A 22,892-nucleotide genomic window follows, 5' to 3' on the forward strand; every position below is an offset into this window, starting at 1 on the left:
ATATAATATACATACACACACACTCTATATACATATATAATATACATACACACACACACTATATATATATATATATATATATATATATAATATACATATACACACAACACACTGTATATATTATATATACTCACACACACTATATATACATATATAATATATAATATACATACACACACACTATATATACATATAATATACATACACACACACTATATATATATATATATAATATACATATACACATACAAAGAGAACACACTGTATATATTATATATACACACACACACTCTATATACATATATAATATACATACACACACACTCTATATACATATATAATATACATACACACACACTATATATATATATATATATATATATATAATATACATATACACACAACACACTGTATATATTATATATACTCACACACACTATATATACATATATAATATATAATATACATACACACAACTATATATATATATATATATATATAATATACATATACACACACACAGACAACACACTGTATATATTATATATACTCACACACACTCTATATACATATATAATATACATACACACACACTCTATATACATATATAATATACATACACACACACTATATATATATATATATATAATATACATATACACACAACACACTGTATATATTATATATACACACACACACTATATATACATATATAATATATAATATACATACACACACACTATATATACATATATAATATACATACACACACACTATATATATATATATATATATAATATACATATACACACACACAGACAACACACTGTATATATTATATATACACACACACACTCTATATACATATATAATATACATACACACACACTATATATATATATATATATATATAATATACATATACACACAACACACTGTATATATTATATATACTCACACACACTCTATATACATATATAATATACATACACACACACTCTATATACATATATAATATACATACACACACACTATATATATATGTATATATATATATATAATATACATATACACACAACACACTGTATATATTATATATACTCACACACACTCTATATACATATATAATATACATACACACACACTCTATATACATATATAATATACATACACACACACTATATATATATGTATATATATATAATATACATATACACACAACACACTGTATATATTATATATACTCACACACACTCTATATACATATATAATATACATACACACACACTCTATATACATATATAATATACATACACACACACTCTATATACATATATAATATACATACACACACACTATATATATATGTATATATATATATATAATATACATATACACACAACACACTGTATATATTATATATACTCACACACACTCTATATACATATATAATATACATACACACACACTCTATATACATATATAATATACATACACACACACTATATATATATGTATATATATATATATAATATACATATACACACAACACACTGTATATATTATATATACTCACACACACTCTATATACATATATAATATACATACACACACACTCTATATACATATATAATATACATACACACACACTATATATATATGTATATATATATAATATACATATACACACAACACACTGTATATATTATATATACTCACACACACTCTATATACATATATAATACACACACGCCCCACACTGTGTATATTATACACACACACACATGCGGAGGGAGGGGAGCGAGGGCGCGTGCGTGCGTCATGCTGGGGAGAGCGGTCCGCGGCCTCGGCACGCTCAAGCGCGACAGGCCGCCCCCCGTCGCCCCACAGCCCGAGCCCGCCCGCCCTAGCGGGGCGAGGCCCTACGGCGTCCCCCGGCTCCTCGCGCGCCCGCAGCGCGGCTCGGCCCCGGCAGCCGCGTCCCTTCGGCGCCGGAGGGCGGCGGAAGCAGGAGGCCGGGGCGCCATTGGCCGGGCGGCCGCACGTGAGCGCGCAGCTGATTTCCTGGCTTTTCGTCGCGGCGGCGGCGGCGGCGGCGGGGTGTCAGTTCCAGCGCGCGAGCGATGCCCTGCGCCGTCTTCGCCCCGGGCGCGTCCCGCGCTGAGGCGCCGCCGCGGGTGGCGGCAGGAGCCCTCCCTGCAGAGCCTGCGGAAGGGAGCGATATGGATGCAGCTATTAATTGATGCAGCGGGCTGGGGGGGGAGGGGAGCTGTTCTCGCGAGGCGCCCCACGCGCACAAAAGAACCCAGCCCACGGGGGACACGCCGACGGGAAGTGCACCCCTGCAGGACAGGGTTCGCCTTCGCAGCCGCAGCATGGCGCAAGCGGCTCAACTCAACCTCCTGGAGCCCAGCTGCCCCATCCAGGTGGAACACGATCGGAAGAGGAGGCAGTTCACCGTCAGGCTGAACGGTAAAAAGCAAATCCTGCGGGGGGGGGGTTGTGGTGGAGGCGGGGGTGTTTGTATGGGTGGCGGGGGCTCCGCGGTCGTTCATTTTGCCCGCGTGTATTCCTGATCTCAGCTTTCCTCCAGCCGGGGGGCCCTCCGGTTGGGTAGGACTACACCTCCCATCAGTCCCCAGTGCTGCTGGGGATTGATGGGAGGTGTAGTCCAACCCATCTGGAGGGCCACCCGGCTGGGGAAGGCTACCTTATCGGATTTTCTTTTTCTCCCCCCCCTCCCCTGTTTCTCTCCTCTCTCCTCCCCGCGCAGTCTTTTGTTTGCAATTTCAGCCGGGAGAGGGGTGGGAATGCGTCCCCCCTTCTTTTGGCCCCTCTCCGCACGCTGGTTTTATTCCTTGGAGAATTCTAGATACATCTTTTTGTTTGTGCTTGCATGGTTTTTAAATTTTATTTCTCCCCCACCACCCACACACACACACCCTCGTTCGTTCTCTCTCTCTCTCTCTCCTTCTGCAGTCAGACTGGTTATGCAACAGATTAGTTATGGTGTCAGCCCTTAGCAACTGGATAGTGGGAGAATGTGGGAAGGAGGAGGGATTGGGGACAGAAGGGGTGATCAAGACATTTTATTCCAGCCTCTCTCTCCCAGCCCGCTTTTCTGCGAAGGGTGCCCTTTTCCTTTGAGCCGGTTTCTGTTACTTTCTTTCCTATACGCTGCTGTTGTGTTGGTTACTCTCGGGTTGGTAGGGGAACACCTGTCCTTGCAGGATCTATTTTTAAATAAGCTGTTGAGGGTGACACTAGAACCCCACCACCTTGTCTTTCCTTCTCTCCCTGCTCTGTACAAAGCCGCCTATTTTGCGCTTGAGTGCCTCCCCCCCACGTTCTCCGAACTGCTGGTTTTGAGTAAAGAACCGATTCCTCTATAAATCTGGTTCCCTACTTATTTCACAAAAGGAAGCAGTGTTTATGTTTTTAAGACGGGGCTTATGTGCGGCCTCATCCTATGCGTACTTGTTTGGCAGTTAAGTCCTACTGAGCTTCAGAAGGGCTGGCTTTTGTGAAAGCGGGCAGAGCTTCTCCAGCGAAGACCACTGTTCTCTTTTACTATCCCACGAAGACTTGAGTCCTAGAACACATGCAGTAATAAGGAGTACTCTCGACCATGTGCAGAGGGCCTCCCCTCATTACTGAGTAACTATAACTAGTTCCTATACTGCTGGGTTAACAGAAGATTGTGGGTTCATGCCTTGGCCTCTCCAGGTGAAAGTCTGTCTGCTACCAGGGTTTGGCTAAGACCTCTGGCTATGACCTGCCAGTTGAGAGTAGACAGTATTTGGTTAGATGGACCAACAATTGGAGTCACTATAAAGCAGCTTCTTATGTTAAAATTAATCACTGAAGGGAGCGGACGATGGAATGTTTATCTCTGATTTAAAGTCAGCTGATTATAATATTTCTCCCGTCTAATTCACTCTAGCAGCAGTGGGCAAAGGTGGATTAATGGTCTCCTGGGGGACTTTCAGTGGACCATCTAATGCCGCTTGGTTGCTAGACTCTTGCAAAGAATGCAGGGCCAACTAGAATCATTAGAATAGTAGGGTTAGAAGTAGCCTTGGTCTGATCCATCAAGGCACTTTTCATGCTCTTCAGCATACTTGTATTCACAGGAGATCTGAAGTACAGAGTCTAGCTTTGTAAATTCAAAGGACATCAGTGGATCTCGATTAACAAATAACTGAACTGTGCAAGACTGAAGTCAGCCCAGCCCTAAACCACAGTTTTAAAGCCAACCACTGGCTGGTTCTAGAAACGGAAAGTAGGGAAATAGTACAGGCAGGAGGGAGCTGGTGCTCCTTTAATTTGGGTTTGAGTGGAAAAGGAATAACAATTTTTAAGTTTGTGGCTTGTGTCAAGTTGGAACCAACCTCAGCTTTGATGGAGTTTGAAGCTTTGTGTTTGATTTCTATGGCTTTGAGCATCTTGTATGGGCCAGACTAGGTGGAGAAATACTGTATTAACAATTGCATACAACAGGGAGGGCCTAATGAGACATGAGGCAACTGTGGGCATCCAAACCATTGCCTACATCCAGTGTGGTAATGGAGGCAGGGTGCACAGGGTCAAAGTGCTGGGACTCTTTGATTAGCTGGCATCAACTCTCCCCCCCCCCCTATTCTCTGTTCTGTCTGAACTTCACCGCAGTCCTCACAGTAGCAGGAGGAGAAATGGATTTTTCCCAAGCAAGAATATATTGTTTCCTGTTATAATGCAAAGTATTTGGAGTGGCTTGGTCTTGAACAGGCAGTTGTTCAAAATACCTGCTCTTGATGGAGATGAAAACCACTAGAACTGGTTTGTTGATATGGATCAACACAGCTGTCTGCGTTGTGGACTCTCATGGCAGCTATGGGGATTGTCATGATGAACGTGTGCGCTTCAGAATGTACCACTACATCACTATGTACGTCACATTAGGTATATATAGTCCAGCTTTCCAAAGCATGGCTTGTGCCCCCCCCCCCCCATAGGATTGAGTCCCCACCTGCCTGGGAGCACTGCTTCTACAAACCGAGAGAAAGCTCCCTTTGCGATTAATCAATATCTCGGGGGGGGGGGGCACCATTGATGACCTGAAAGTGAATCCATGGAGCCCGCAAGGAAGCCATTGAAACAGAAACCCCAGTGACGGCAAGAGGGACCTGATCTGTGATTGTATACCACTGAATGCAGTCCTTGCCAAAACAATGAACCTACTGAAGTGTGTGTGTGTGTGAGAGAGAGAGAGAGAGAGAAGTAGAGAATGCTTGCAAAGTCCGTGGTGGAATTCTAAAAATAAACGGGTCCTAAAGTGTATCCCACCTGCTTGGCAGAGGATGGCTAGATTTAGGAGCAGATGACCCATGCAAATGTCTAGGGTGCCAAACTGGGGAGTGGGGGCAGGGCTGGTATGGTTGGCTGTCTATTCAGCTGTCCCAGGATGGGCAGACTCTAGGCTTGCCAGATCTATTTTGCTTTTCACTAGAACTTTGAGGTCCACTGATCAGAGCCAGGTGCAAAGTGGTGGCTCCGGAAAGTGGACATAGAATTGCAGAACCAGGGGCTTCTGAGCATGTGCTGAGCCCAGGAGTTTGCTGTCAGAACTGGAGCTCACACACAAATCTCTTCCTACTTTCCCCAAAGATTTCTTGGATTTCAGCAGCCTTAATTAGGAGGGAGGAAACTGTTGTCACTGTTAAACCACTGGGAGTTGGAACCACTTGCTGATCTATAGCAAAACGCCTGGAGATCTATAGCTAGATCCTGATCGACTTTCTGTGCCCACCCCTGAAGTATCCAATCAATGCTGAAACTAATAGACAGATGGATTGTCTTAACTTGCAGACACTGACAATGCTGACTTGTGTGGCCAACACTATGCTAACATGGGTTATTAAATAAAAAAAATAGTGGGGAAACATACAAAATTGGTACCTGTTGAACAAACAGTGTGCGTGAGAATGATTGCAATCAGATCCTTGCATGCAAGTTTTATCATTTTGTATGACAGGGTAAACTGTACCTGTAAATTGTGCGTCGAAGTCATGAAATGGACTACAAATGCTTTAAAAAACAAGTTGACTCAACAGAGGTGGGTACAGAAAGTGCTCCTTACCTGGAGAGTCCTTTGGACTAGACAAGCCAGCTGTCAGTGGGAAGATAAGACTGGCCAAAGCAGTCTTGCAAATAAATTCATAAAAGCTATTAGCCTGCCTGATCAGAAGCATACATGACTCTGCTCATGATCTGAAAAAGAAGTGTAGGGCTGCAGCTCAGTGGTAGAGCACCTGCTTTGCATGCAGAAGGTCTCGGGTTCAATCGCCAAAACCTCCTACCCGAAACCCTAGAAAGCTGCTGCCAGTCAGTGTCGACGAAATGGGGCTGGACAGTCCACTGCTCTGACTCGGTATATGGCAGCTTCCTATGTTCCTAAATTATAAATGCTTTTCAGATCGATCGCCTGCAGAAGATTCTTGCTCACTGCAGGCGATTGCAGAAGTGGCTATTTATATTAGCCTGAGCCAGAATGGAAGTTGTTTTATATGGACAAGTTTTTCTCAGCAAAAATGTTGATCGTCTGTTCTAGATATACCAAGATCCCTTCCATTTGCCCTCATCTGCTTTTATTTTTAAGTAAAGAACCACCATTTTTTGGTTTAAAAAGAACAGTCTATGTGCTTGCCTTTACTCAAATTGCAGGGTGTATTAAAATGGATAAACAATTCAAAAATTATATGCTCAGTAGGAGACATTGTTCATAACCTACTTAGAATAGAAACACAGATTTTATTTTTTGGCCATTTTTCTCTCTCTTCCCCCCGCCCCTTCCTTTTTTAAACCTCTAAGTACCACATACTATTTTTCAGGCTTAACAATGGGTGAAAGTAAACAGCAAATGAATCTTGTAGGGAGGCTGAAGAGAAAACAGTCAAACCCAACAGTCTCTTTAAATAGCACAAGGTTAAAATAGTTTCATGGTGATGGATTCCCATAGGAAATAGGCTGAGCTGTAAATCATTTTCATTGGGGTTTTTTTAACATTGTTCAAGCTAAAAGGTATTGTAGTAGGAGGCTTTAATTTTCTTTAGCTCTGAAAAGAGATGGCAAAAGGGCGTGGGGATTGTAACAGAGATATTTATATAAGAATGGAGAGTTTGGAAAAATGAACAGAGAACAGATGTTAGTATTCACTCTTTAACATAAAGTAAGACAAAAGAGAACACAATGGAATTAATGTGCAGCTGGTTTCAATAATGTGTTCCATCAAGCCCTGACTGAACTGTGGAACTCACTGCTACATGATAACTAAAAGCATAGCTGGATTCTAAGAAGGGCTGTTTAAGGCCATGGTGTACTTTAAATCTTGAGGGTTTCCTGGAAGAAGTGATTTATTGTAGGGAATGGCGTATTCTGTTGATCATTTTTAGTTATTCCATTTGTTTAGTACCCTTCTTCTATAGGAACATAGGAAGCTGCCTTATACCGAGTCAGACTGTTGCGCCATCTAGCCCAGAATTGTTGGCACTTACTGGCAGCAACGGCTGTCCAGGGTTTCCAGCAGGAGTTTTTCCATCTCTACCTGGAGATGCTGGGGATCGAACCTGGGACCCTCTGCATGCAAAGCAGGTGTTCTATCAGAATGTGCGACAGATCCTCCCATGTGATGGAGCACATGCTTTATATGCAAAAGGTCCCAGGTTCCATCCCTGGCATCCCCAGCTAGGGCTAGGAAAGAACATCCCCCCCACCCCATCTGAAGCCCTGGTGAGCTGTTGCCAGTCAGTGTTGACAATACTGGCTTAGACAGACCAATGATCTGACTCTGCATAAGGCAGCTTCCCATGTTTCTTCAGCCTCTGGCACTGAAAGCATTTGTGTACAGGAACATAAATTGTGAACTGACTCTTGAACTGGAGCTGTTATGCATTTGGACCCAGATCTACCCACTACACCCCACTGCCTCTTCCTTTATGATGCCTCCAAAGCACCTGGAAGAATGTTGCCACTTACACATCCTTGCCCAAACAGGAGGACAAAAGATCATGGATTTGCATACAATTTGCACGTGCTAACTTCTACGTACAGAGATGCACATTTCCAAACAAAGACTGTAATTGAAATAGAAATGCAATCCATTTCAGGGGAAACTGTGACCAGGTGACTTGTGTGCCTGCTTGACATCCACTTGGTGACCATATCAGGTGAGAAGAGCCGGAGGAAGAAATAGGTTTGGACTGACTTTTAAAAATTCAGGAATGTCAGGTGGTTCAGCTGGTTTTGGAACAAGAGATTGGAATGAGCCACTTCTGTACAGCTCTGATATTTGTCCAGCCTTCCTCAACCTTGTGTTGTCCAGGTGCGTTTGGCTGCAATATCTATCACCTTCAATCAGCCTGGCTGGCTTGGGATGATGGGAGTTCATTTATTTACTTAATTATTACATTAATATCCCACCTCTTTCCGTCTGAACCCAAGACAGCTTACATGGCTGCCCTCCTCTCCGTTTTATCCTCACAGCAACCCTGTGAGATAGGTTAGGCTGAGAGTCTGTGACTGGCCCAAAGTCACCCAGTGAGTTTCATGGCGGAGTGGGGACTGGAACCTGGATTTCCAGAGTCCCAGTCCAACACTCTAACTACTACACCACTCTGGCTCTCTTCTAGTCCAATACCCCTTGAGGGCACCTGGCTGTAGAAGCAGTATTACCCCATCAAGGCTGACAAAAGCGTCTTCCCTGAGTGCTGCCTTTCGAACGGGGCCAAGGGCTTTGTATATGCCGAGAGCCTAGAAACATATCCTTGGGCTCTTGTGAAAACTTGGGATTTAATACCCGCCTGCGTCTCATTCAGTCTGCATGTGCTGGCAAGTCCCATGTGACCATTCGAACTTAAAGGAAAAAGCCACTTTTGTTCTCGGCTGGCTTGGATTTATTTATTTTATCCATTGCATTTGCATATCGCGTCTTTCTTCCCAGGAGCTCAAGTTGGTCTTCTCCACTTTTATGCTCACAACGACCCTGTGAGGTAGGCTAGGCTGAGAGAGAGTGATTGGTCCAAGGTCAGCTTCATGGCTGAGTGTGGGAATTTGAAGGTCTGCCTAGTCCTAGGCCAACATTCTAACCCAGCACCCTCCAGCTGTGTGGGACTACAACTTCTACCATCCCCAGGCAGCATGGCCATTGGCTGATATGAGCTGTAGTCCACGATGTCTGGAGAACACCAGGTTTGGGACTGCTGCTGTAACCATTACACTGCGCCTGCCTGCCGCTATTGAATCGTTACACTTGCACCCTGCAATTTAATTGGAGGAAAAAGCTGCTTTGGTTGGTTAATACTATGAGCATCCCACAATCCTCAGCCTTGCTAATCCATTTTTGAACATCCCCCCTTCTCCCCCAGCTGTACCTATTTGGATGGAAGCACAGATTAGGTCAGCATGGTGGGATGGCTGTTTCCACAAGCCAGGACTAGGAGCCATAATGGGCGAGTGGAAACTTAGCCCCCACAGTAAATGTTCAGTTTATACCTAACAAAGTAAGTCTCTAGACCAGAGCTCCCCAACGCAGCACCCACAGGTGCCATGGCGCCCATGGGCACCTCCTTGCCATTTCCCCCTCCCACCCAGCCTCCAACCTCGCCATTTCCCCCCATATCCCTTTAGCTCACTGTTTATCCGCCTGCTAACCTCTAGCCTTGCTCTGTCTCTCCCTCTATCCTTTGCCTTGCCGTTTCACCCTCTCACCCAGCCTCCAGTCTCGCTATTCCCCTCCCTCTTTAGCTCACTTTTGACTAGCCAGGCCCCCACAACTGCCGTTATGCGACTAGCCGCATCGTTGTGGGAACCATTTTGTGGTGGTGCCCGCAGCAGTTTCTTAAATTCCCAAATGTGCCAACAAAAGGTTGGGGACCCCTGCTGTAGGCCCTCTTATTTGTAGAGATAGAAGGAACAAACATGCAGGTAGTATCCTACTTAGTGATTTGCTTTCCCATTTATGAATCAAACATATTGGACTTGGACAAAACTTAAGAGATCGCCCCAATCCCTTACCAGCCTGCTCAGTTGCTGCACTCATCAGGAGATGCTGTCCTGGGGGTACCCAAGATTTGGAGGTTCGGTCCATCACAGCTTGGAATAGGGTGCCCACTCTCTGGAACTTCCTATTAGGCAAGTGCCAACCTTTCTGGGTTTTCGATGCCTCCTGAAAACATGCCTTCCTGGGAATGTCTCTTCGAAAAGGTAATCTTCTCCTCTGTAAAGAGACCTGTTTTGTACATCGCCTAGAAATGTATTTTAATATAAGTGATTCATAAATACCATTAAATAAATCAATATGTTTTCTGTTCGTTATGAGGTTTTGAAGGAATAATGAATGTAAACGTGCAGTACTGCAAGATGAACTGAGGACTCTTTAAATGTTTCCTTTATATCCTTCTTTGAAGTCTCTCCTCCTGCCATATTGTCCCTCAAAACGGCTCTATGTCATCATGTAACATTGTTTCCAGGGGCTGCACAGAAAGCAAAAACGATGTCTGACATCATCTCACTAAAAAGTGTGCTTGTTTATTTACAGCATGCACATGTTGCCCTACAATGGTGCTCTCTCAGTGACTTAAAACAATTAATTTTGTCTCAATTTATTTGCATCTTCTTCCCCTCCCCGGCATCACCAACATGCCCTGTTAGAGATGGGTGAATCAGTCAATTTTGCTTTCTCCCTCATTCGAATTTCTATTTATTTCTATACCACCCAGTAGCCAAAGCTCTCTGGGTGGTTTGCAACAATTAAAACCATAAAATACAACCTAAGATACAATATAAAAGTTTAAAACTACAGTATGAAATACAAGTAAAAACCAAAATAAAACCTACTAGCAATGCAAAGGTTTAAAATACAGCAACAGATTTAAAACAACAGAAACTGAAAGACTAAAATGCCTGGGAACTTTTGTTTTTAAATTTCAGGTTCTCTCTGGAATATGAAGAACTTAGAGAATTTTGGTAATTTATTGATTTGATTGGTAGCTTCCTTGCTCCCTGGCTCTCTGCCTGTCCAGGAAGCAAGTGGTACCCATGATGAGAAAGACGGGGAGGAGTAAGAGTGGCTGGGGACTCTGGTGGTGAGAAGGTCGACTCTCTTAGGAAGGCGGCCCATGGAGGGTGTCTTGCCCAAGGACCCTCCAAAACCTGGAGCCAGCACTGATCTTGGGTACTTATTCTTTTAATTCCCCTATGCAAATTTGTGCTCAGCATTGACGCCATCCTATCTGTCATATTGACTTCACACATGACCCATTGCTGGTGCTATTTCCTCTGAGCTTGCCAGTTGGTTTGGGTGGGCTGCAATGAGCTCAGGGATGGAAGAGCCCCTCTTTCATTGCCAGGCACCCCATGGCTGACTCAGGAGGCCTGGCGCTTGCAAATATCTCCGACTGGAGGCACCGTTAGGGTGTGCTTGTGCTACAGGCTTAAAGAGACTGCGTGGTCGTTCCCTCTCCTCGGGGAGCCCTGGGAAGAGTAGTTCTCAGGAGGGGATTTAGGAACCTTTCTAGTCTAGCCTTCCTCCTGACTGGGGAGGCCACAGGTCTTCTTTGATAGAGGACAGTCCTCTGCTTGAAGGGCTGTTCTGTCCCATTCCAGATATTGATAATGAACCATCAGAAATGTTGCCCATCACCATTTAGTGCCTGGGCAGCAGACTGAACAGGCAGGCACACCACTGACCTTGTCACAGCCTCCTGCACTATGGGGAGATGGACCATATTTCTAGCTGAATTCCAATAATACTGTCTAGCTTTGCATTGAGATTTATTTATTGATTACATTCTTATTCAACCAAGTAGCTGAAAGTCCTTGGGCAGTTCACAACAATTAAAACCATAAAATACAAGGCAATAAAATCAGATGATAAAATATAATATGAAAGTTTTAAACTGCAGTAAAAAAAATAATAACAAAACAGAAGCTAGCAGCAGTGCAAAAATTTTAAACGCAATACCAGGTATAACACAAACTGAAAAACCAAAATGCCTGGGAGAATAAAAAGGTCTTCACCTGGTGCTGAAATAAGCACAATGTAGGCACCAGGTGAACCTCTGCAGGAAGCTCATTCCACAAACGGGGTGCCACAGCAGAAAAGACCCTTTTCTTAGTAACCCCTGACTTCACTTCCTTTGGCAAATGTATACACGCGCGCGTGCGCACACAGGACAAAAAGGTGTCAGTTTGCATATGTTAATACAGTTCAAAATGTGTGTATGCATCTATATGCATATGCAAATTTTGAACTATACTGATATATGCAAATCTTATGCACATTTTGACACCCTTTTTGTCCTCTTTTTTGGGTGATGCATGTCCTCTTGGGGGGGGATTCATAAATGGCCACCCTATTTCTGACACGTTAGTTGTTGGCAAAACGTTCCATCAGAAGATCCCCCAAATGCATTCTGAAGTGGTACGCCCAGATACGGGTTTACCGCCTCATCTGCTCTTTGTGAGGCCTCGTCTATTACACATGTGTGGATTTCTGTGGTGGTGGAATTGACCGTACCACTTCATACTGCAGGCGGGTAGGGTGGGGTTGCACTACATGAAAAGCTCTCTATGGTCAGAAAACAAGCACAAGACAGAACAAACTGAACAGAAGAATCTTTCTTCACAATGTGCATTTTTTTTAACTTGCAAGCGTTGGAGGACTGGTTCGCGGGGGGGGGGGGCGTGCCCGCCCAAATCTGGCACTCCTACCTGTAGTCGGAAATAGTACAGTCCACTCTACCAAGTCAGGGTTCTTTCCACCTCATTCCGCTGCATGCGTAGGCCGTGAGAACAAAATCTTAATCAGTGCTCAGAGTACAGGAGGGCCATAGAGGGCCTGACCCCTTTGACATTTTGTACTGGGCATCCTGAGTGATTATTTTTTAGAAAGTGAAGGGCTGGAAGGAAAAAATAGCTAAAACAAGGGGAAGGTAGAGATGGGGCTTTCGGAGTTTATTAGGGACATCCGTAGTCTCCCCCGCGCCACCGCCTCCAATAATTGGAGCACTCGTCTTAGTGGCCCCTTCTGTGTGTAGCTTCCTCACAATTTGCACAAGTAATTTTTCAGCACTTGTCCACGATAACTGTTGGTGTACATGCAGTAGTCTTGTTTGGTTTTAAATCTGACATACCTCCTGTTTGCTTTTCTGGCTTGAATCCTCAGGTGCATCCCAAAAGAGAAAGCTTTGCATTGTAAAACATGAAGCAGTTGTTTGCCAAGCGCTTGCGTGTGATACCGGCTTAAACTTCTGTATTGTGTTCAATCCCCCCGCCCCCCCCCCCCCGTATGTGTGTGTAGCATCGTGCCAGTTCCTTGGAATTGAGCAAAAACAACCCACTCTAAACGGGGTTTGTCCTCAGTCACATGAAGGCCTCTCTGAACAAACTGTTCCTCTAAATTCTGCGACCTGGCCCTCTCTCTCTTCTGTGGGTGCTTGCTCGAATAGCATTCATGGCCATTTCCTGACTCCTAGCAGCAGTCTCTTATCTTTGTCTTCTGTCTGTGGCTTAAAAGTTGGAGAGGGAGCAAAGGGCATGGAATAAAACAACAACAACACCAATCTGATTTGGCAAGCAGCTGGGCAAATATTGCCAAACCAGAAGGCTAGCTCTTGGTAAAGACCAGAGGTGGCAACCTTATTTATTTTAGACATTTCTGTTCTGCTTTTCTTCCGAGGGGAAGAAGAGAGGGAGAACTTTTTCCTGAGGAGGTCAACATTACCTCCGTCAAAACCTGTTGGGATCCGCATTCCAGCAAAGGTGGGAGCCAAAACTAGGCGGAGCCAGAGACAAAGCAGGCAGGGTTTCAAACTAGGCTGAGGTCCGTGTGTAGCTCATGGGCTGCAGGTTCCCAATCCCTGTAGCAGGGAAGCCAGGGTGGCCACATGTCCTCTTTTGCAGGGCTGCCAGTTTTGAAAGAGTCCTCTATTTGAAGAGCTGTGCTGTCCAATTTCAGTTTAACGATATAAAGACCCACATAAATTACTTCGGGAATGGTTTCCTCATGCCCCTGTAAGGATGTCAGAGAAATCCGCAATGGAACCGGATGAGTTCGGATTTTCATGAATCCTACCCATGGATTCCACAGCAGACCAGCTTTTCCCCTGTTGGGTGGATTCCACGGACTTGTGGACCATTTTTCTAACATTCCAGACTTTTGTGCAAATTTTGTCATAGAAAAATACACGAAAATCCCCCCCCCCAAGCCCAAAATGTGCATTCCCCCACAGGCTAAAGCGTGAAAATGCACATTTGGAGGTAATTGTGCATTTTCATATGTATGAATTTGCACAAATGTGCATTTTTGCAAATACAAATTTGCGCAAATTGGGAAACACAAAAATTCTGATTCCCTCGATGGGCAGATGTTGGCACAAAAGGCACCTGACACAGATGGAAACAGATTTTACACAATCCATGCATTCTTCCACCCCTGTACCTGCCGCTCTTTTTCTACTGCAATTGTTTCCATCCAATGACACTGAGTTGAATTGTGCGTCAGACATACTTAAGGCCTTTCAGCCTCAACAGGCGAAGCAACTGCTGACGCCCCAGTTAAGGTCGTACCAGCCTCCTCCACCTCCAAAGACGTCCTCTTAAGACTGAATTGACAAGAGTTACAACTGTGCCTGGATGGCATTCAGTGCATGTGTGTGAACTGGAGCTTTTTTATTCTGCCAGGGATAATTAATAGCTGTATGCACACACATCCCAATACATGCATCCGCCACACCCACAGCCTCTCCCCGCTCCAGCCTACATGCGTATAAGCTTCCAAAAGTCAATGCAAGCCTTTCTTTTCATTGTGGTTTAATCAGTCATTTAGCTGAGAGCAACTCTCTCTCTGGGTAGGAATTTTAGCCTGTCCAATCTCTGAGGTCTCTGTGTCAGCTAAAAGGAAATTGTGGTGGCTGTTTTTTAAATCGTACTAAGAATTTAATCTTCAGCTGAATGGAGAGAACATCCAGTGTTGTTCTGGAAGCATTTTCTGTATGTGCGACCGTCAAGAAGAACAATATTAGACTCCTTTGTGCCAACAGTGGGCCAACTCACACATCGTTAAGTGGCTTATGTGGGCATGGGAAAGAGAGTTCATATTCCCTTGGAGCCAATGGTTTTTTGTGAAGTCTAACACTTTCAGCTCTCAGTCTTCCAGTGTGGAGTAACCAAGGGTCATAGCTCAACTGGTAAGAGCACATGCTTTGCATGCAAGGGACGCTCTGACTTGCATTCCTGCACTGAGCAGGGTGTTGGACCTGATGGTCTTGTAGGCCCCTTCCAACCCTACTATTCTATGATTCTATGATCAATTATTCAATCTCTGGTGTCTAATGGTAGGGCTGGGAAACCACCCAACCCTGTTTGAAACCTTGGAAAGCCCCTGCCTCCAGAAACTGTACACCACAGATGGGAAACCTGGTGCCTGCCGGATGTTTTTGACATGAGCCCCAGCCAGTATAGGCACTGGTCAGGGATTAGGGGAGTTGTAGTCCAAAACTCTGGAGTCCACCAGGTTGCCTACCCCTGGTGTAAACAGTACTGAGCCTAGATTAGGGATGTCAGAGAAATCTACATCAGATTCAAATGAGTTTGGATTTCTATGAATCCGACCTGTGCATCCTTTCCTTTTTTGCTCTTCGCAGGAGGGGAAAGTGGAATGGTGCACATTTTTCTATGATAAAGAGGGGATGCCATCTCAGGGAGGTGTGGACTACATGGAGAAACCCCCCAGAGGTTGGGTCCACCCTTTAAAAACTGGGCATTCCCTTGCGAAGTCGGTAATGTGAAGCACGTTCTCCTTTTTCTAAAAAAAAAAAAAAAAAATCTTTAGTGCTATAGCACTATTCCGATGGAGCGACTGACAGCTCCCTGGGGACATCATGTTCCTGTTTGATTTCTCCCCACATTGCACTGCAGGTACATGATGCTTTCACTGCTTTCTCTGTTCTGTCAATGTCTTGGTCAGTTTCATCCATGCTCTAGTCACCTGCTTTCCTCCTTTTAAAAGATTTCTTAGTGGTGCTATAGCACTATTCCACTGTAGCAAAGGACCGAGAGAATAAAAATTAAAAGACCATTTGTGCAAATGGCTGGAACACAATTTTTTTTTTTTAAGGCAGGGAAGCAGTGACAGAGCCTCCAAAGTGCTGTTTGGGCACTGTGAGGAAAGTTTGAGGTGGCTTGGCTGTGATCCTGAAGAGTGGCAGAGGTTTTTGCCGCTCTTACTGAGCAACTCGCTCGCTGCTCCCCTCAACCCATGATGGATTGGGTGTCACTGGTTCGGACGACACGCCAGCCCCATTGTGGGTAAAGCAACCCCTAGAATAAACCATTGGTTGATGCCATGGCTTGTTTCAAAAAAACTGACCCACCCCACAGGAAGCTGTCCAAGTTTGGATGACATGCTAACCCATCATGGTTTGTTCCAGGGAACAACTGACAATAGGTTGGTTGTGTTGTGAGAAGCCGGTCAAGATTTGGATCGCTATTGCTAGGAACCCTCCATCTGATAGCACCCAAAATCAAGAACGTACACCACCTCTGTCCATGTGTGTATATGAAATACCTTCAATCCCTTCTCTTTCACCCCACAGGTTGCCATGACAAAGCAGTCCTGTTGTATGAATATGTGGGGAAAAGGACAGTGGATCTACAGCATACGGAAGTACCTGATGCCTACAGAGGAAGAGGAATAGCTAAGCATTTGGCAAAGGTATGGATTGCCAGTCGTATTTCTTGGCGGCTCCGTTGGTATTTTGCTTGCAGACTTATTCTGTATTTGATTTTTTTTTAATCGCAAAAAGGACTAGAGGTTTCCAAGATGAAAGAATGGGAATACAAGTTATATAGCATATATAAAGTGTGTGTAGGGGTGTATATGTATATTAATCAGAAAAAAAATATAGACAACTGTACTTCGTTGGAATTTGATCAAAAGTTTGAATGGCTTCCGCATAAGAAATGGAAATGATAGTGCCATAATAGCTATATTAAAATTAGGATTCATTGCTTGCTGAGGAAGTTCATACGTCATCTCCCAAATGTTATGAACCCGCTTGTGTTTAGTTGGTTGCTTTGGAGACTTCCAAATGCGTGATTTTGTAGTTGTACACAATTGCTTAAGTAGGTCATCATGAAGGAATCCAGGGTCATTAGGTTCACAATGATGAAGTATAGCTTTAGGAATCACTAGAGGTCATCTTCTAATAGTAACCCTCCCATGTTTTCCCACCACTTCTTCTGTCTCGTTTTCTTAATGCAGAAAATCCATTAAGGAAGAAAAGATGGGACAGCTGCAAAATGCTTTCTGGTTGCTAGTGCTAGGAGCCCATGCAAAAAATTTGGGGGGGGAGAAGAACAGAAGGGAAAAATATTATTTATTCATTCATTCATTCATTCATTCGATTTATACCCTACCTTTCTTCTACTGTGGAACTCAAGGTGGCTACATGCGGTTCCCAGGTGGTCTCCCCTCCAAGCACTGACCAGGCCCAGACTAGCTTCAGCAAGGTGGCTGCCTCATGTGCCATTAGACTATGCCCTGGGACCAAAATATACTTCTGAGACAGAAAGCTTTGTCCTGCGTGTTAAGATATCTGAAAGAAAGAGAGAGAAAATAGTGGGTTGCTTCAAGATGAGTTTTTTTTGTACCATCACTCTTTTTCATTCAAAGAATTTTACAGAGGGGTGGGTATATCCAAACACCATCCACTCGTAACCCTCCCAAGTTTTCCCACTACTTCCATCTATTTTCTTACTGGGGAAGATCTGTTACGGAGAAAAAGATGGAATAGTTACACAATGACTTCCAACTGTTAGAGCTAGGAGCCCTCCGTCTGGAAGCACCCATGGGGTGGGGGGTGAGCTACTAACTTTCAGGCTATTTGCCCCTCCTGCATCCCCCCCCCCCCAATTACATGCTGGCCATGCCTATTTCACATGCCAAATGCCTGAGGTTCAATCTCAGGTAGGACTGGGAAAGACAGCAACAACAAGAAGGATCAAAAAACAGCTGTAAGGCCAAAAACCAAGCCAAAAAAGACAGCTGCTCCAATATCTTATTCCCGATATTTCAAGATGAGTCTCTTTACCAACAGAAACTAGAAGATACAAAATAAGAAACATATTTAAAAATCTTAAACCTAACTTTTGCAGTTGTAGCAGGAATATTATTTCTAATCAGTCCATCTCTTTAATAGCTGAGGTTGAGAAAATGCATTTCACTCAAAGACTGCTGATTTAAAGGAGAACTTTCTACAGACTTTGAGGGGTTGGTTACATTTCAGTCGTTCTTGGGTGAGTCAAAAGTGAGGTAGCCCTGAGCAGCTTGTTAGGAAGTTTTAGAGGTAAATTTCTGTATTTTTTGAATTGATGACATTGAACACATAGGTTTTGTAAATTCTGTGTTCGTCTGTAGAGCAGTCTTCCCAACTTGGTGCCTTCCAGATGTGTTGGACTACAAGTCCCATAATTGCAGCCACATATTCCAAATGTGTTGGAATACAACCGCCACACAAAGCAAAATGAGTTTAAGAGAACATATGAAGTGCAAGATTAAGATGGAGCTGTCATTAAATACATTTTAATAAAATAATAGATCTGTAATACAAAGTATAAAAAGTAGTTATAAAAATTTAATTATCTGACAAACCATATAAAATTATACCGACATGGAAAATTGGCAGTCCCAAAGCTTATTTTACGTTCCTGATTCGAAATAATCATATAACAGGTTATACTAATATACATCAACCTGGCCCAGATGCATTTCAGCCCCAAAGCTCTTTGTCAGTGGGATAAAGTGTTACTATAACTATAACTCCAAAACATCCAGTTTTGTTAAATTAATTTTCACAATCGAACCAGAAAATCACTCTTGTATAGCTTGTCTATGTCATCTACTTTGGTCAGTTACTGGATACAACAGGAAGAGAAGGGAGAAACACCATTCCCTTCTATCTCATAACCAATGGCTTGCATATGCTGTCCCAAAGCATAAATCAAATTTTAGATAGAATCCTACATATGAAAAGTCTGTACTCTGCAGGTTTGGGTGCCATCCCATAATTACAGCCTGCATGGCCACATATTCCAAATGTGTTGGAATACAACCACCATCATAGCCAGCCAGCATGGCCAATGGAAGGCACAGGTTGGAGAGGGCTGTGTAGTATTACATTACAGTTCTTTTAAACAGTGTGTTTTTACACTTTACCATAAACCAAAATACTTTGATATAGTTTATTATGATGTATAGAAATAGTTGTAGTGTTATGTTCTGGATATGTAAAGTTGTTGTCTTTGAGAGAGAAAAATATTTTTAAAGATTTTTTTTTTTTGCTTTGTATTTTCTAGTTTCTCTTGATAAAGAGACTCATCTTGAAAAACCTCAGGAACAATATATTGGTGTAACTGCCCTTTTTAAATGTTTCCTGTCTGAAACCCGATACTGCGGTATTTGTCCCCAACTAAATTACACATCTTTAATAAATCTCTCTTGCCTCTGTGCTGTAGAAGCTGTGGATGCATGAACCTTGTTCACACATAACAGAGGTGTGGTATCCGTTTATTTCATATGCAAATGAACACCCTGCAGTACTTTCTCCCCCAGCCACGCAACTTCAGTTTTGGAATGATATGGTCTAAACTGTCACTTCATCCTTCGTTGTATTTAATCCCACAATCTGTATTTGTGTTATGTATGTGTAATAACAAAAACTCAATTAAAAATGCTGAACTAGAGGGACCCACGGCACCAACATTCAGCATAAGGTAGCTTGTGTCCAAACCAGAAAAATGTGCAACATCCAGGGATGTACGGATTTTATTAAATCCGTTCCGTCTGTGTTTCCTGGATTGTCAGATGTCTTTGTTTCATCATCTGCTCATTGATGGAACTGATTTTTTAACCAGAATTTTGTTCTACTTGTGCTAATTCGCATTAGCGCAAGTGTGCATTAGCGCTAATGTGCACTTGCTCAAATGTGCTAACGCGCATTAGTTAATTCAAATTGGTGCTAATGTGCATTAACACAAGTGCACATCAGCATTAATGTGCTTCAGTGCTAATGCATATTAGTGCAAATCCCCCTCAGAAGTATCAAACCGGGCTGCAACGTCTGCAGAGTTCACGTGGTCCTCTGAGAAATCCTCAGGTTGGATTTATAGAAACCTGAACTCATTTAAAACTGTTGTGGGTTTCTCCGACATCCCTAGAGACAGCTGTGTGGCATCTTGGGATCAGGCTTGGGGGAGACCAAATGAAGGTGAGGGAAGCCGCACGAAGTGCAGACCTTGTGGGGGAGAGGCAGAAGGAAGGCTGTATGTCCCTCTGATAAACCCTGACAGATATTGCTGTTCGTTCCCACCGCAGCAGCCTTCGCTATAAACTCTTCTGCTTCAAGGTCTGCTGCTTCAACATACTATTTTTAGCCATCACGTTGATCAGAAATGGCCAGGTTGCTTTGGGAGCAGCACCAGGTTGGGCAATGCGTCATGATGCAGAAGGCGGCAGAGACTAACTCTGCCTATTTCATTGTGCCCATCTAGCTTAATTCCCATGAAGAGGGTTGACGTGAGGCCTCGGCCTGTTAGATGGGCTGTGTACTTCTGAAATGCCATCTCTGCTTTTCACTGGGGGTTGGATATAAGGAGCCCTTCTTGGAATGGCTGGAAACAGAGTTCCCAGCTTAGCTTAGTTTTGTTTTGTTTTACTGGTTTCTGTGTTCTTAATGGCAGCCTCAAAACACACACGCAAGGTGCAAAGAGCTCTAACGGAACTGCACTAGACCAATAAGATAATTTCATAAAGGAAGTGAATATTTCCAGTGCCTGTATAACATTTATCACGGACAGGCACTGGAAAGATTCATTCCCTTTATAATTTGACGTGTAGCATCAAGTGCTTCATTTATAAGCATGGGATACAAATATCTTATTGGTCTAGTGCAGTTCTGTTAGGGCTGTTGCACCTTGTGGGTTTGTTTTGAGCTGTTATTGGGAGACTTTGTCTTTTCTGTTTTGCATATTTAATGGCAGCCTGTCCAGTAGAGATGAAGCTCGGGTGGCCAGGTATCCTCTTTTATGGGGGACCGTCCTCTGTTTGAAGGGCTGTCGGTTCAGTTCCAGTTTAGAAAGAAAGAACCATAACAACCATCACTAGTGAACACCTGGACAGCAGACTGAACAGGCAGGCACACAGGTCACCTGGTCACAGTCTTCTGCACAATGCTGAGATGTATTGCATTTCTACATTTGCATCTATGCATATAAATTAGTATATGCAAATCACTGTCCTCTTTTGTCCTCCTTTTTGGCAATATATAATTGGCCACTCTGAATGAAGCAGGTGAAGTTTTCCTCGCTGGGAAATAAAACGGTGGGAAAAGCTTCACCTGTTAAGTTTCTTCCCGTCAGGCTGCCATTAAAGGCACTGTGGTAGGGCAGGTAAAAAAAAAAGTTGCTAATTCTATGTAGAGATCACCGATCTTACTGTATATGCGTTTTTGTTTTTAGACCCAGAGTTTATTTTTTTACAATGCTAACAAGCATACATTCTGTCAGGAAAGAGATTAAAGTTAGGGGGTGTTAACGTCTCATATTTCTTTTTCCATTCAAGAAGAGATTCTCAGAACATAGGAAAAACTTTTTTTTTTTTTGCATTTACTGTTCCGCTTTTGTCAACTGAAGAAAAGCTCACACAGCCAAGTTTATGACATGACAGTTAAAATTTATTATGTGATAGCTTAAGAGTCTCGCCTGTTGGCTGGTTACAGTTTGTCAACTAAGCAAAATTCCTTCGGCATAGGAAAAGGTATTTTTAGTGAAAGCTGCTCCTCAATAGAGGAGCATGTAGGTAATTTTAGTCCCTGGACCCCAGTGGTCTTATGGGGGACCTGTTTGGGCAGCCATGTGAAATACGTCACCATTCCATGCTTTACAACTGCTGATACATTTGTGAGCAAGAAAGCCAGCAACGAACTCATGTGAGCAAGAAAGCCAGCAACGAGCATGGACTCGATGGCCTTGTAGGCCCCTTCCAACCCTACTATTCCATTCTATGAAACCTGTTTGCCAACCCTGATTAAATAGATACACTCTGAGCCTCTGAAGTTTCACATCAAAGTGCCATCATGACTACAGGCTTCTGCTGCCCTGATGCTAAACACATTTACCTAGAAATAAGCACCATTTTGTTGCGGAAAAGATACATTTTAAAGTGAAAAGTGAGCCTCTGTAGCCATGTATCTGTACACCTGGCCCTTCCTTGGCTATGAATTTTTTTAAAATAAGAAGACAGGATGCTGTCATGCCAGCCCAGATGTGATGCCAGGCCTGTGTGCTGCTGCTGTGTGATGCACACAGGTGATGCTGTGTGCATCACCTGCTGCTCTCCAGGTGGTTATCGAGGGCGGGGGGGGGGCTGGATTTCCCCACTACACATGTGCCCGGGTGCTGTTCCCTTCACATTGAAAGATGCTTCTGCTAGAGGTGTGAGCAGGTCAGCTTAATATTTGAGAGTGTTGCACTGGTCAGTATTTCTTTTTGTACCTGCAACGTGCTCTATGTGGGACTGCAGTTGAAGACTGTTCAGAAGCCGCAGTTTGTGCAAAATCCAGCTGCCAGATTAATAACTGGGACCAGAAGGTCTGAGCATATAACACCAATTCTGGCCCGCTTGCATTGGCTGCCTGTATATTTCCAAGCCCAAATCAAGGTGCTGGTTTTTAACCTATAAAGCCTTACACAGCTTGCGACAGCAATACCTGATGGAGCCCCTCTCCCGACCTAAACCCAGATGCTGCTATCAACATCTGAGGCCTTCCTCCGAGTGCCACCTCCAAGGAAGGCTCGGA

The 22,892-nt window shown here is 43.6% G+C and overlaps 1 protein-coding gene across 1 annotated transcript in view; it reads left to right on the forward strand.

Moving 5' to 3' along the window:
- Positions 1-1,756: 1,756 nt before the first annotated feature.
- NATD1 (N-acetyltransferase domain containing 1) overlaps positions 1,757-22,892 on the forward strand; it is a 31,621-nt gene continuing 10,485 nt past the window's right edge. Inside the window, exons 1-2 of the mRNA XM_084818402.1 lie at positions 1,757-2,472; positions 16,632-16,750. Of these exons, the coding sequence (XP_084674528.1) occupies positions 2,376-2,472; positions 16,632-16,750 (216 nt within the window). The 5' untranslated portion in view covers positions 1,757-2,375. The remainder of the gene's footprint in view (positions 2,473-16,631; positions 16,751-22,892) is intronic.

The sequence above is a fragment of the Heloderma suspectum genome, chromosome 12, assembly GCF_057233095.1.
Source record: "Heloderma suspectum isolate Gila_16-S chromosome 12, 16-S_ref, whole genome shotgun sequence".
Classification (NCBI taxonomy): domain Eukaryota; kingdom Metazoa; phylum Chordata; class Lepidosauria; order Squamata; family Helodermatidae; genus Heloderma; species Heloderma suspectum.